Source organism: Sapajus apella, unplaced genomic scaffold (genome assembly GCF_009761245.1).
Source record: "Sapajus apella isolate SASKATOON/1434 unplaced genomic scaffold, GSC_monkey_1.0 scaffold97, whole genome shotgun sequence".
NCBI classification, from domain to species: Eukaryota; Metazoa; Chordata; class Mammalia; order Primates; family Cebidae; genus Sapajus; species Sapajus apella.
Window position 1 is genome coordinate 2,480,782 of NW_022437037.1, and position 14,279 is coordinate 2,495,060.

Consider the following 14,279-nt stretch of genomic DNA (forward strand, 5'->3'; position numbering starts at 1 on the left):
AGGATGCTGAGGCAGGAGAATCGCTTGAACCCAGGAGGCGGAGGTTGTGGTGAGCGGAGATTGTGCCATTGCACTCCAGCCTGGGCAACAAGAGTGAAACTCTGTCTCAAAAAAAAAAAAAAAGAAAAGAAAAAAGAAAGAAAGTCCACTTCTCTGGGCCTCAGTTGTTCGTTTTCTGTAAATACATCTGAAGCTCTGAGCACGCAGCCTGGAATTTTATGGTCTTGGAATTTAAGAATTCTTGCCTTAGAATCAAAGGATTCACAAAATAGTTTGACAACTCTGAAGCTCTGGATGCTGACCCCTCAAAGATGAGTACCTCAAAGTAGGAGGAGGCTTTTGTTTTTGTTTTTGAGATGGAGTTTGTTCTTGTTGCCCAGGCTGGAGTGTAGTGACTCAATCTTGGCTCACTGCAACCTTGGCCATCTAGGCTCAAGCGATTCTCCTGCCTCAGCCTACCAAGTAGCTGGGATTACAGGTGCATGCCACTGCACATGGCTAATTTAAAATTTTTTTTTTAATAGAGATGGGGTTTCACCATGTTGGCTAGGCTGTTCTCGAACTCCTGACCTCAAGTGATCGACCTGTCTTGGCATCCCAAAAGTGCTCATATTACAAGCATGAGCCACTGCACCCAGCCTAGAAGGGGGCTTTTAGAAACCAACTATTGATTCCTTTTAACCCTCATTTGATTTTATTATTATTATTTTTTAAGATACAAGGTATCCCTCTGTTGCCCAGGTTGGAACACAGTAGCATAATCATAGCTCACTGCAGTCTTGACCTCCTAGTCGCAAGCAATTCTCTTGCCTCAGCCTCCAGAATTGATGAGTCTACAGGCACACACCACCACGCTCAATTAATTTTTTTTTTTTTGAGACACAGTCTCACTCTGTCATCCAGGTTAGAGTGCAGTGGCTTAATCTTGGCTCACTGTAGCCTCTGCCTCCTGGGTTCAAGTGATTCTCATGCCTCAGCCACCCAAGTAGCTGGGATTATAGGAATGCACCACCACACCCGGATAATTTTTTTTTTTTTTTTTTTTTTTGAGATGGGAGTCTTGCTCCATCACCCAGGCTGAAGTGCAGTGGCAAGATCTCAGCTCACTGCAACCTCCGCCTCCCAGATTCAAGCAATTATCCTGCCTCATCCTCCCAAGTAGCTGGGATTACAGTAGTGTGCCACCATGCCTGGCTAACTTTTTTGTATTTATTTTAAGTAGAGATGTGGTTTCTTCAGGTTGGCCAAGCTGGTCTCAAAGCCCTGACCTCAAGTGATCCACCCACCTTATCCTCCTAAAGTGCTGAGATTACAGGTGTGAGGCACTGCACCTGGCCGATTTTTTTGTATTTTTCGTACAGGGGTTTCACTATTTTGGCCAGGCTGGCGTCAAACTCCTGGCCTCAAATGATCCACCCACCTTGGCCTCCCAAAGTTCTGGAATTACAAATACGAGCCACTGCACCTGGCCTTCCCAACTAATTTTTATATATTTTTTGTAGACAGGATCTTGCTATGTTGCCCAGGCTGGTCTTGAACCCCTAGCCTTAAATGACTCCCCCACCTTGGTCTCCCAATTGCTGGAAATACAGGCATCAGCCACAGTGCCCAGAACCTCATCTGACTGAATCTTGAAACTAAAATTAACATTCCTTTGACGTTATCCTTTGGGAGACTGTTTAATCAGCTCTACTGAGCAGGTATTATTTATTTTACAATATTTTTTAAAAACCTACATTTTTTTAACCCCTAAAAATAAACTAAAGGAAAAAATATAAAGCTAACATTCTTCACAGGGATCTCACTACTTACCAGGCAGCTGAGGTCTGTGGGATGCTAAAATATGGCCCCTGCATTCCAGCCACTGGCTTTGGTGTCAGCTCTCCCCATGTCTTCCCTCCCATGGTGGCATAAGGGCTCTGGAATTTCTGCTCGACTTGCTGCTGCCCTGGGCTGTTTCTGGGCTCACGCAGTTTACTTTCTGACTTTGTCCACACTCCTGCCTCTGCCAGGACCACTCTCCTACCCATCTCTGCTTAACTTTGTCCCCTGTCCAGCATTTCATTCATGGAGTAATCTCAGTGAATGTTCCCAGTCAACCTCAATAGCCTGACTCCAGTGCCTCCACCTCCAGAAAGCTTTCCTTGATCTCCAGCTCCCTAGCTCCCCAGCTGAAAGTCATCCCCTACGTCTGGAGCTCCCACAGCTTCTGGTGATGGTGAGGGGTCAGCAATCTGAGCACCTCCCAAGCGACCCCATTACTAGTCACTTACACAGAGTTGTGCAGGTAGCATCTCAGGATGATGAAATGTCTCTGGGGTTAGAAGCCAGGCCAGCCCACCCTGTTCTAGACCCAGCTCCTCACTCATGACAATGGGCTCACTGAACCCATAGCAACCCTGGGTTGGAGGCACCACTGTTACCCCTATTTCACATAGGCAAACACAGGCTCAGAGAAGCGATGCCCACACCCAAAACCAGTGGCAAGTAAGTGGCAGATCTCAGACTAAAATTTGTTTTTTGGTTTTGTGGGTTTTTTATATCAGCCTATGTCATGCTTTTTTTTTTCTCTGTTGCCTAGGCTGGAGTGCTGAAGTACAGTGGTGCGATCTCAACTCACTGCAACCTCCACCTCCTGGGTTCAAGCAATTCTCCTGCCTCAGCCTCCCCAGTAACTGGGATTACAGGCATGCACCATCATTCCTGGCTAATTTTTGTATTTTTAGTAGAGATGGCATTTTGCCAAGTTGGCCAGGCTGGTCTCAAACTGTGGCCTCCCAAAGTGCTGGGATTACGGGTGTGAGCCACTGTGCCAGGTGTGAGCCACTGAACCCGGCCTGAGTCACTACACCCAGCCCATCATGCTTTGATGGGACTAAAATTTGGATCTGCTACGCGTGGTTGCTCATGCCTGTAATCCCAGCTCTTTGGGAGGCTGAGGAAAGAGGATCACTTGAGGCCAGGCATTTGAGACCAGCCTGGGCAACATAGTGAGACCCCATCTTTAAAAAAGTTGTTTTTTAGTTAGCCAGTGGCAAACACCTGTAGTCCCAGGGAGTTGGGAGGCTAAGGTGGGAGGATTCCTTGAGCCCAGGAGCTCAAGGCTTCAGTGAGAGACAGAGAGAGATCCCATCTCTTAAAAAAAGAATAATAAAAATAAAAGTTGGATCTGATGGATTGCAAAAAAACAAGCACAAACCACTGTATGATTCTTCCCTGGGTCCCACGCGGACTGGAAGCCCTTTGAATTCAGGGCCTGGTGCTTCTTGCCCTCTGTCTATTCTCAGTACTCAGCACAGGGCCTGGCTCAGGGTCGGGGTTCCTGGGAGTAGAAAGCCAAGGGCTTTGGGTACAGTCCTGACATCAAACTTGGAGTGTAATCCCAGCTCTTCTTTGTAATATTAGGTTGTTGCAAAAGTAATTGTGTTTTTCACTATTCAAAGTAATGTGACCCAGGGCAAGTCACCACACTTCTCTGTACCTCAACTTTCCCATCTGTAAATGGGTACAAGAAGGCTTTCCCTAGCCAGTGATGAGGGAGAAGGTAGAAGACCTCTCATGTAAAGAACAGCTCTCCTTCAGCAACTAGCAGCCAGCACAGGGTGTGCACACAGCAGGTACTCGAAATGTTATTTATCATTATTACTATCATTGTTATTTCAAAACTGCCTTTTCTCCCCCCCACCCCAGGCTGGAGTGCAGTGGCACCATCTCGGCTCACTGCAACCTCCATCTCCTGGGTTCAAGCGATTCTCCTGCCTCAGCTTCCTGAGTAGCTGGGATTACAGGCACACACCACCACGCCTGGCTAATTTTTTTGTATTTTTAGTGAGACAGGGTTTCACCATGTTGGCCAGACTGGTCTTGAACTCCTGACCTCAAGTGATCCACCCACCTTGGCACCCCAAAGTGCTGGGATTACAGGCGTGAGTCACTTCGCCCAGCCAAAACTGCATTTTCAACATTCCCAGTGCTCAGGATAAATTAAGCTTTGGATAAATCTGAGCTGTGCCCATTATCTGTGATAAAGAACTGAGTCATCCTCTCCTGCTCCCTGCTCCCACTGCCAGCACACAGTAGGTGCACAAAGATTGGGTGGGATTGGTGGGCTGCATCCTTTGCATGGAGACACTGGTGGGGCCCCATCCAGCTGGCCAGTGGGTGGGGTCCGATGATAACAAATATTGGGATGCCCTGAGTTTGGGGTCAGGAAAGAATAATGGCTGGTGTGGGAAAAAGATGCTGAGAATGAAACTGCATCCAAATGCTGCCTGGACTCCGAGAACCTCCCCTCCCGGGAATACACAGTGAGGTCGGGCTCCTAACAAGGCTTGAGGAAGGGCTCTGCCACCTGTAATGGAACAGGCTCTGAGACCTGCAGTGTCCTCTGACCAACCCCTGGCCCTGCCCCTCCTACCTTCACATAGTCTCCGCCAGCCTCCAGCTCTCCAGCAGCCCTGGAAGGAGAGAAGACAAGTGAGTGGCCCCAGTTCTGCTTGGCTCCCAGCCGCCAGTCTCTTGCCTGCCGGCCTGGGGCCAGCACCTGGTCCTTGGGACCCCAGCAGGCTCACCCTGAAGACAGGAGGGGGCACTTATCGGCTGGCCTGGCTGTTCCTCCACTTTCCAGCTGTGCACCCCTGGGCAAGCCCCTTCACCTCTCTGCGCCTGGGTTTCCTATCCATAAATCAGGAATAATGACAGTCTCTGCCTAATGGCATTGACTAGAGGACTCAGGGCGTAATGAATATTACAAGCTTATTATGGGGCCTACTTCCCAAACCACTTTCTTCGCTGGGCTCCGGAGACCACACTTCCCTGGTTTTCTTCTTTTTCTCTCTGCCTTCCCCACCCCCTCCTCCCACCCCACCCCCATCATCCCTGACTCTAAACACTGGAGGGCCCCAGGCTGGGGATCAGCGCCTGTCTTCCTGCCCCGCGCTCACTTCCTAGGGCAGAGTGACCCAGTCATAGCCACTGCCAAGAAGGCTGTGGAGCCACTGCCGGTGCTAGAGGGCTATGGAATTGATTCTGCCCCCAGGGTGGACACCCTGGAGAGGCCAGAGGCCAGAGAGGGCTGTTTTCCCTTCCTTCCTCCTGAGGGCCACCAGGAACCACTCCTCCCACTGCACAGCCTTAAATGCCACCCCTACCCTCACGCAGCCTGGACCCGCCTCTCCAGCCCAATTCAGAAACCCAACTACCTCCTGGACGCCTGCCCTTGGATGTCTGACAACATCTCCAACTTGTCATATCCAAAGCAGAACTGCAGCTCCTCCCCGCCCCGCCCCATCTCCCCTGTCTCAGCTGATGTCAGCTTCCTCTTTCCTGCAGCTTCGCCGGCGAACACCTCTCGGTCCTTTGTGCCGCGTCTCTTCCACTCAGCTCCACGTCCAGGCCACCAGGAAATCCTGCTCCACTGTCATAATCCATCCTGACTTTTCTCCTCATGTTCACCCTGTCCCCCCAGCGGGGCCACCCTCGTGTCTCTGGGGGGGCAGAGCAGCCTTCCTGAAGGCTCTGTGTCCACTGTCATCCACAGTCAGCTTCTGCCCCGAGGCCAGAAGGCGCCTAAGCTTACAACCTAAGCAGATCATGGCAAACACACCACCCTCAGCCCTTCAGCGGCTCCCATCTCTGGAAGAACAAAATCTAAACCCCTCTCTGTGGCCGTACAATTTATCACCCAAACCAGAACTTTTCTTCCTTGTGAGAGTAAAGAGGGTGCCATGATTAAGCCAGAAAAACAGGCATAAATTGGGCCATCTGGTCCCCAACCCACAAGGCCCCGTGTGGCCTGGTGGTACCCAACGGCCACCCCGCCAACCTTCCAACCTGTCTCCCTCACACATCCTGTTCCTTATTCTGCCTCTGCCCCACCCTCCTTGCCAACTCATTCCAGCTACAGAGCCTTTGCCTCTGCTGTTCCCTCTCTGCCTGGAATGCTCTTCCCCCAGGGCTTTGTGAAGCGTGCCCTTCCTTCCTCTTTATTCAGGGCTTTGCTTCATGTCACCTCTTCGGAAGAGCCTTCCCTGATGACCCCACCTAGAATAGTGCCTCGTTCCTTCATTCTGCTTTCCCAATCCTGCTTTATTTTCAATTTTTCCAATTTCTGCTTGAAATGGCCACTTTATATTTATTTGTTGACTTAATTATCTGATGCCCTATGAAAGTGTTGACTTTGTCTAATTCACCATTGAGACCCCAGTCCCCAGTACAGTGCCTGCAGGAGCTCAAGAAATATTGCTTGCCAGGCATGGTGGCTCACGCCTGTAATTCCAGCGCTTTGGGAGGCCAAGGCAGGCAGATCACCTGAGGTCAGGAGTTCAAGATCAGCCTGACCAACATGGTGAAACCCCATGTCTACTAAAAATACAAAATTTAGCCAGGTGTGTTGGCATATGCCTGTAATCCCACTACTCGGGAGGCTGAGGTGGGAGAATCACTTGTACTCGGGAGGTGGAGGTTGCAGTGAGCCGAGATCACGCCATTGCACTCCAGCCTGGGCAACAAGAGCAAAACTCTGCCTCAAAAAAAAAGAAACATTGCTTAAAGAAAAATTAGCTGGGTGTGGCGGTGCACACCTGTGATCCCAGCTACTTGGGACGCTGAGGCAGGAGAATGACTTGAACCCAAGAAGAAGAGGTTGCAGTGAGCCGAGATCACACCACTGCACTACAGCCTGAGTAACAGAGTAAGACTCTGTCTCAAAAAAGAAAAAGAAAGAAATATTATTTAAAGGAATGCATGAATAGTAATATCTAATGTTAATTGTTAATTGCTGTCATCATTCATTTTGTTAGGCTGGGTTCAGGGTCTCTGGCTAAGAAAGGCCTCAGTCTTCCCATCTGCAAAATGGGGAGGGGAGGTGGAATATTGAAACTCCTCCTTAAATACAGAAGCCTAATATTTACAGCAAAAGAAAGCTGAGATAAAGAATAAAATTGCACGTTCCCCCTATCCTGAGGCCAAAGCTCCTCCTTGAGAAGCTGTCTGATTGCTCTCCCTGTTCTAACATTCTAGGGTTCCTCGTTGCTAATTTTCTCTCCTAGAAAGTCCTAGATGGTATCTAACCACAGTCCCTCAGGCTACGCCCAGCTACTGTCGCTGGGCTGTTGGGTTCTCTCTGTCCAGCAGCAGGGGGAGTGAGGTAGAGTGGGGACCCCTCCCCCACCCACCTCCACCCACTCTTCCCGGGTGAGGTGTCCCATCCCAACATTTCCTGCTATTCAGGCCCGGAAATCCTCCTGCTGCTGGGAACAGATTGGCCGGGACACTGGATCAATCCAGCGCTTCCTCCTGCTTCCTGTCCACTTCCCCTCATGCCCTGGGACAGGGGCAGAGCCTTGGAGACAGGGTGCCTGCACAAGAGATCAGGCCTGGGTAGGGTGTCCAGAGCCTATGGGGCTGCTTGGGGCAGAGGCCCAGGCCAGGGAAACTGAGGCTCTGGGGCCACTCTTCCACCCCATGGCCTCACCCTGTGGTGCTACAACACCCTGACATGTCCAAGACACAGTGACCGCGTCCAGTTACAATCCTCTGCCATCGCTTGCCTGAACTATTGCCACCACCTTCCACTGGCCTCCCTGCTTCCATCTGTGCCCCTGAGACCTACTGTCCCCCCACTGCAACCACAGCAGTCCTGTTCAAATGAAAGTCAGATCACAGCTTTCCTCAGCTCCAACCCACTGGCGTGGCCCCCAGCTTCACTCACAGTAAGAGCCAAGGTCCTCCAAGCAGCCTTGCACAGTCTGACCGCACGGCCCACCACACTCCTCACTGGCACTGCTCCGTCTCCCCGCCCCACCTCAGGGTCTTTGCACTTTCTATTCTCTCTGCCTGGAATACTTGTCCTCCAGATATCCCCTGGGTTCCCTCCCTCCTTCTCTTTTGTTGTTGTTGTTAAGAAAGAGTCTCACTTTGTCACCCTTTTCAGGCTGGAGTGCAGCGATGCAATCTCAGCTCACTGCAACCTCTACCTTCCAGGTCCAGGTGATTTTTTTGCCTCAGCCTCTCAAGTAGCTGGGATTACAGGCACCAACCGCCACGCTAGGCTAATTTTTGTATTTTTAGCAGAGACAGGGTTTCGCCATGTTGGCCAGGCTGGCCTTAAATTCCTGACCTCATGTAATCCACTGGCCTCAGCCTCCCAAAGTGCTGGGATTACAGGCATGAGCCACCATGCCTGGCCCTTCAATTCTTTTTTTTTTTTTTTTTTTGAGACAGAGTCTCACTCCATCGCCTAGGCTGGCGTGCAGTAGTGAGATCATGGCCTACTGTGGCCTGGACCTCCTGGCTCAAGCAATCCTCCCCTCTCAGCCTCCCAAAGTGCTGGGATTACAGGTATGAGCCACCACGCCCAGCCCCTCCTTCTGTCCTTCACTAAAATGTCCCCTTCTGCCTTTCCTGGTCACCCCTTCAGAAAGTGTAACCTTCCCCAACTCCCACACTCCCTTCCCTGCTCAATTTTGCTCTGACTCCTCATCTGACTCAGCAGCACTTCCTCTCACACAGGGACTACCTCCTTTCACTAGAACATCAGCCCCACACAGACAAGGGTTTGTGTTTTGGTCTAGACAGTGTCAGGAATCATCAGGAACCCAGTAAATATTTTTTTTGAATGAATGAATGAGTGTCACAGCAGCCCCCTGCAGCCCAGAGGACAAAGTCTAGTTTTCCTGTCTGGGCCATCTGTGACCCAGCCTCTGCTGGTCAAATCTCTTCTCTCTCCTCTCCCTTCCTTGGACTCTGGCCTCCTCAACCCTCCTCCGAAGAGCACCATTCCCTGCAGCCTCAGGGCCTTTGCATGTGATGTTCCCTCTGCCTAGAATATCCTCTCTCCTTTTTGGCTGGAGTCATTCCTACTCAGCCTTCAGAGCTCATTTGCCTGGAGATTTCTAGAATACTCTCTCTCTCATTGTAATGATCAAATCCAGGAATCAAAACATCCATTTGTAAAACTCAGCTCCACTAATTAATTTATTTATTCCTCATTTTATGAACCTAAAAGAGACTTCTCCTGCCGTTTCTGTGGTGAAATCAATTAATAAATAATAGTGACAATTAAGCTTAATCAGTCCCATTAATCATCAGCATTAATTATTTAAATAACCAACCCCTTTCATTGCCTGTATTAACTGATTTGTTCTGATAACTGATACCACTTACTGCATACATTAGCTTAATTAATTGGATTAATGAGCAGTAATTAAAGCCCATTATCCTTTATTTTCCCCCAATGCGCGTTTAAATCTGAGCTTCACCTTAAGGGCCTCAATCCTGGGCCAGAGTGAAGGGTGAGCCCTGTAGGAGAAGGGGTGGGGAGAGGCTGCCATCCTGCCCAACCCTGGCCCTCTATCATGATGGTGGTCTGGTCCTCTGCAGAGGCCATTCTGCTCTCTGTCCCTGTCTGTTCCCTTGGGTCTTGAGGCTTGGACATATATCCTCAAGCAGAGACCTCCCCAACCTCTGCCACCTGCCTCGCAGCTTTTCCCCCATCCCTGGCTCCTACCTTCCCTCTCTGAAGCTCAACTTCCTCATCTGTGAAGTGGGCACATTATCACTATATCCCCAGAAGAGCTGTGAGGACCACATGAGAAGGAGGGATACAAGGTTCCCTGGCCCACGTGGGTCTCCTCTTGTTGCCCCAGCTTTACCCATGGAGATCTGCCACCCTCCCACCCTGCCCCTCCTGGGAGACTGAAGTTCTTTCCCTTTTTTTTTTTTTTCTTTTTTTTGAGATGGAGTCTTGCTCTGTTGCTCAGGCTGGAATGCAGTGGTGCAATCTCGGCTCACTGCAACCTCTGCCTCCTGGGTTCAAGTGATTCTCCTGCCTCAGCCTCCCGGATAGCTAGGACTACAGGCACGTGCCACCATGCCCAGCTAATTTTTGTATTTTTAGTAGAGATGGGGTTTTGCCATGTTGGCCAGGCTGGTCTCAAACTCCTGGCCTCAGGTGATCCACCTGCCTTGTCCTCCCAAAGTGCTGGGATTATAGGCGTGAGCCACTGTGCCCAGCCTCTTTCCTTCCTTCATGCTCGTCTTCACTCACCCATGGCAGAGAAACAGCAGCCACCTGCCTGCTGTGAGCTTCTCAGTCCTTAAAGGCCCTGGGCAAAGAGAGCTGGGTGGAAAGCCCCGTCTCTCCTGGGAGACCAGCTATGGGGGCTGTGGGATTCCCTGCCAGGAAGACTCTTGGCTTTAGCCCTCCCCCACTCCCCAAGATGGGCCACCATTGTACCCTGAACATCCTGCTCGCTCTCTACCGTCCGGAGCCCTCAGTCTTCCTGAGTGGGCTGGGGTGTCCAGCAGGAACTCAGGATGGGCAACAGCCCTGTAAGGAGAAGGCAGATCAGGGGCCATTCTTCCCAGGGTGGGAAGGGTGGAGCTGAGGATTCTGGGCCCTGAGAGCTGCCACTCAAGTCTCAAAACCTGCCCAAGAAGAGCAAAAAGAAAAGGCATCCACTGAGCGCTGGTGGCTGATGGAACGCTTGTGATCTTGGAGCCCCATTTTACAGGGGAGAAAACTGAAGCTTGTAACTTGACCCGGGGCACGCAGCTGCTCAGACTAGAACCAGATGGCCTGATGCCTAATTCTCTGCTCCGTTTCTTACATGGGTGGACTCCCCCAGACATTGGGAGCCACTTCCGGGTGGAGAAGAGGAGAAGCTGGGGAGGGAAGGCAAAGAAACAGACAAACAAAAAAACAGCATTCAACCAGAGTCCAGAACCAATGTCAGGAAGAGGAAATGGGGTGGAGCCTGAGAGGGCCGGAGGCTGGGAGGTAGGAAGTGGTGTGGCTCTGGGCAAGTCCCTCTCATCGGGCCTTAGTTTCCCCTTCTACAGCATGAGTAGCTCCTGTTTACTGGTACTTGCTTGGGCCAAACCCAGAATAAATGCCCCACCTGACATATCCCGTCCCCACAGTGACCCTATGAAGCAGGTGCTGTCACTGTCCCCAATTTACTGATGGGGAAACTAAGGCTCGGAGAGGAAAAGGGACTTGCTCAAGGCCACACATTCAGTGGGCCTCTGAGCTACCGCTGTACCTGACCCCTAGCCTCCCCAGCCCTTACCCCACGCAGGTCCAGCAGCCTGTAGGGTCCCCTGAGGGTTTGGGGGGTTGTGGCTCCAGCTAAGGGTCAGGGGGACAGCCCATCCTTCCCAAGCCAGCCCAGTTCCCACAGCCCAAGGCGTCCGGGGGTCTCAGGGACTGTGAGAAAGTCTCCACAGGAAATGAGAGCCAGGAGCAGCTGGGCCCCTTCGGAAGACAAGGACTAGCCGCCCAGAGCCTGAAGAGGCTGCACAAACGGGGCCCACCACGACCCCCTCCCCTGGTGGGTAATCGCTACCAGATGCCCAGCAGCTGACGTCACCCTGCAGGGCCGAGAGGGTCGTGGGACTCTGGGGAGAGTTGGGAATTCTTGGACCAGAATCAACATTCCAAAAGGAAATGGGGTGGGGGGGAGTATCCTGGCCAGTTCTCTGTGCCTGGCACCAGGGCTAGGGTAGGGGCAACACAGGGTGCCCCTGGTTCTCAAGTTCCCGTTTCCTTCAAACAGCCCCTTGGAAATGAAGGGTGGGGCTTGGATTTCTCGGTGGGAGGCAAAGGACACTTAGATGAGGCACTAGCAAGTGACAGGACTGCAGTCAGATCCTCCTAAACGTTCAAGGCTGCAGTAAGCTATGATCGAGCCACTGCACTCCAGCCTGGGCAACAGAATGAGACCCTGTCTCAGAAAAAATATCAAAAATAGAAAAGATCCTCCTAAAAAAAGGTCTTTTATTTTTATTTATTTTTATTTTTTTTGAGACAGAGTTTCGCTCTTTTTACCTAGGCTGGAGTGCAATGGCGCGATCTCGGCTCACCGCACCTCCGCCTCCTGGGTTCAGGCAATTCTCCTGCCTCAGCCTCCTGAGTAGCTGGGATTACAGGCACGCGCCACCATGCCCAGCTAATTTTTTTTTTGTAGTTTTAGTAGAGACGGGGGTTTCACCATGTTGACCAGGATGGTCTTGATCTCTTGACCTCGTGATCCACCCGCCTCGGCCTCCCAAAGTGCTGGGATTACAGGCTTGAGCCACCGCGCCCGGCCCAAAAAAGGTCTTTTAAATGCTGCTCAAGGCCAGCAATGGCTCCCGTTTTGCTGAGAGCCGAAGCCGGGTCCTTACTGGGCCCCTCCAGACCCTACGTTATCTGCTTCCATTTCCAGTCCAGCCTCCCAGGCCAGCCCTTCCCTGTCCTCCTCACCTTGCTGTGCCCTGGCCACACTGGTCCCTGCTGTTCCCCAAACATGCCACCTCAGGGCCTTTCTACACGCTGTTCTCTTGGCCTGGGATGCTCCGTCCCAGATAGCAAGACGGTTTGTCCCTTCATGTCCTTTGTCCAAACATCACTTCCTCACAGAGCCTTTCTTTCTGGCTAACCTTAAATTGGCACCACCAGCCCCTCCCCACTTTCGCCAACCAATTCTAGAGCTGATTTTAAATTTTCTCGGTAACAGCCGAGCATGGTGGCTCACGCCTGTAAACCCAGCACATTGGTAGGCCAAGGTGGGCGGATCACCTGAGGTCAGGAATTTCAGAACAGCCTAGCCAACATGGAGACGCCCCGTCTCTACTAAAAATGCAAAAATTAGCAGGGTGTGGTGCCTCCTCGGGAGGCTGAGGCAGGAGAATAGCTTGAACCCAGGAGGTGGAGGTTACGGTGAGCCAAGATCATGCCATTGCACTCCAGCCTGGGGGACAAGAGTGAGACTTCATCTCAAAAAAAAAAAATTTCTCGTACTCTTTCTCTTCTAGTTGACTGCAGAACTAATCTATCTTGTCTATCACCCATCTCCCCTGTCCTGGAATGGGGACTCCATGAAGGCAGGGTTTTGTCTGCCATGCTCACCACCATCTCCCAGAACCTAGAACAGTGTCTGAGGCACAGCTGTACCTCAGTCAGTATGAAAATGAGTATCATTCCAATCCAACTAACTGCATCATCTCAAGCAAGTTATTAGCCTCACAAAAATCTCAGTGTCTTCATCTGTAAAATGGGCTCCTTTCCGAGGGGTCATGGGAAGTCATATGAAATAATGGTAGAAAAAGCTTTGAGATTTTTACTTGCAGGAGGGGAAATGTGACCTAGTGGTCAAGAGCTTGAGCTTGGGCCGGGTGCGGTGGTGGCCCATGCCCTGGAATCCCAGCACTTTGAGAAGCCAAGGCGGGCAGATCACTAGGTCAGGAGATCAAGACCATCCTGGCCAACATGGTGAAACCCTGTCTGTACTAAAATTTAAAAATTAGCCTGGTGTGGGGGTGCGTGCCTGTAGTCCCAGCTACTTGGGAGGCTGAGGCAGGAGAATCGCTTGAACCTGGGAGGCGGAGGCTGAGTGAGCTGAGATTGCCCCACTGCATTCCAGTCTTGAGACAGAGTGAGACTCCATCAAAAAAAAAAAAAAAAAAGAGAGAGAGAGAGAGCTTGGACGTAGGAGCTAGTTAGGCCTGGGATCAAATAGTCAAGCCTGACACCCAATATCTCTGTGACCCCAGGAGAGTCCCTTCCCCTTTTTGAGCCTCAGTCTCCTCACTGGCAAAATTAAGTAGAGGCGTCCAATTCACAGGTCCCATGAGCTAGACAACACCTGTCAGGTACTCGCCGGTTCTCAGCTGGTGATCGTGCCTGGTGGGACCCTCGCCTGACAATTCCAGTGTGGGTGGGCATGGGATAGGGAGTGCTGGGGCTTCCTGTCCCTCTCCAGGTCCCTGCTTCCTCCTCTGTAAGATGGACTGAGGCTGGAGGGTGCCTCTCTGGGACCTGCAGAGGACTGAGGCTCCCTGGGAGGGTGGGGGCAGGCTAAGCTAGTGCTTTCCTTTCTTTTGGGAGCTAAAGGCCCCTCCTCCCTCCTTCCTCTTCATCCCCATGATCTCAGCAGGGAACAGGACACCAGGAAACCCCTGCAGCCTCACCTCTTCCCCTTCCTTCCTCCTGCTCCAGGTGCACCCTGCCTCTCCAGGGGTGGGGGAGGGACACTGTCTCCCCAGCTTAGGCTGCTCCTGGTACAGCCAGTGGGACAGCCCCCTCTAGACACTCAGGAACAGGGCCCCCTTGCTTACTAGCAATTCCCAAATGTTTTCCTCCCTAAGCTGGATGGATCCTCAGAGACCATCTCAGGCCCTTCTGGGCTACTGGGGAGACTGAGGCCCAGACTGGGGAAGGGCTAGTCTGAGATCTCACAGGCAAGCCTGCTCCCCTGACTCCAGGGCACAGGGCTGAGGTTCAGGGACTCCTGGAA

General features: G+C 51.6%; 1 protein-coding gene and 1 long non-coding RNA gene across 5 annotated transcripts in view; one reads left to right on the plus strand and one right to left on the minus strand.

Annotated features, from left to right (window-relative positions):
- The window catches only part of SH2D3C (SH2 domain containing 3C), a 41,734-nt gene that overhangs the window by 19,087 nt on the left and 8,368 nt on the right, over positions 1–14,279 (minus strand). For 2 of the 4 annotated variants that reach the window (XM_032257337.1, XM_032257342.1), the window contains one exon: positions 4,418–4,457. In XM_032257337.1, the coding sequence (XP_032113228.1) occupies positions 4,418–4,457 (40 nt within the window). Of the gene's footprint in view, positions 1–4,417; positions 4,458–5,201; positions 6,302–12,247; positions 12,563–14,279 lie in introns of those variants that run through there. The other 2 variants (XM_032257344.1, XM_032257341.1) reach the window with 2 other exon arrangements.
- LOC116535888 overlaps positions 1–14,279 on the plus strand; it is a 28,680-nt gene that overhangs the window by 1,653 nt on the left and 12,748 nt on the right. The gene's annotated exons all lie outside the window — the stretch shown is intronic.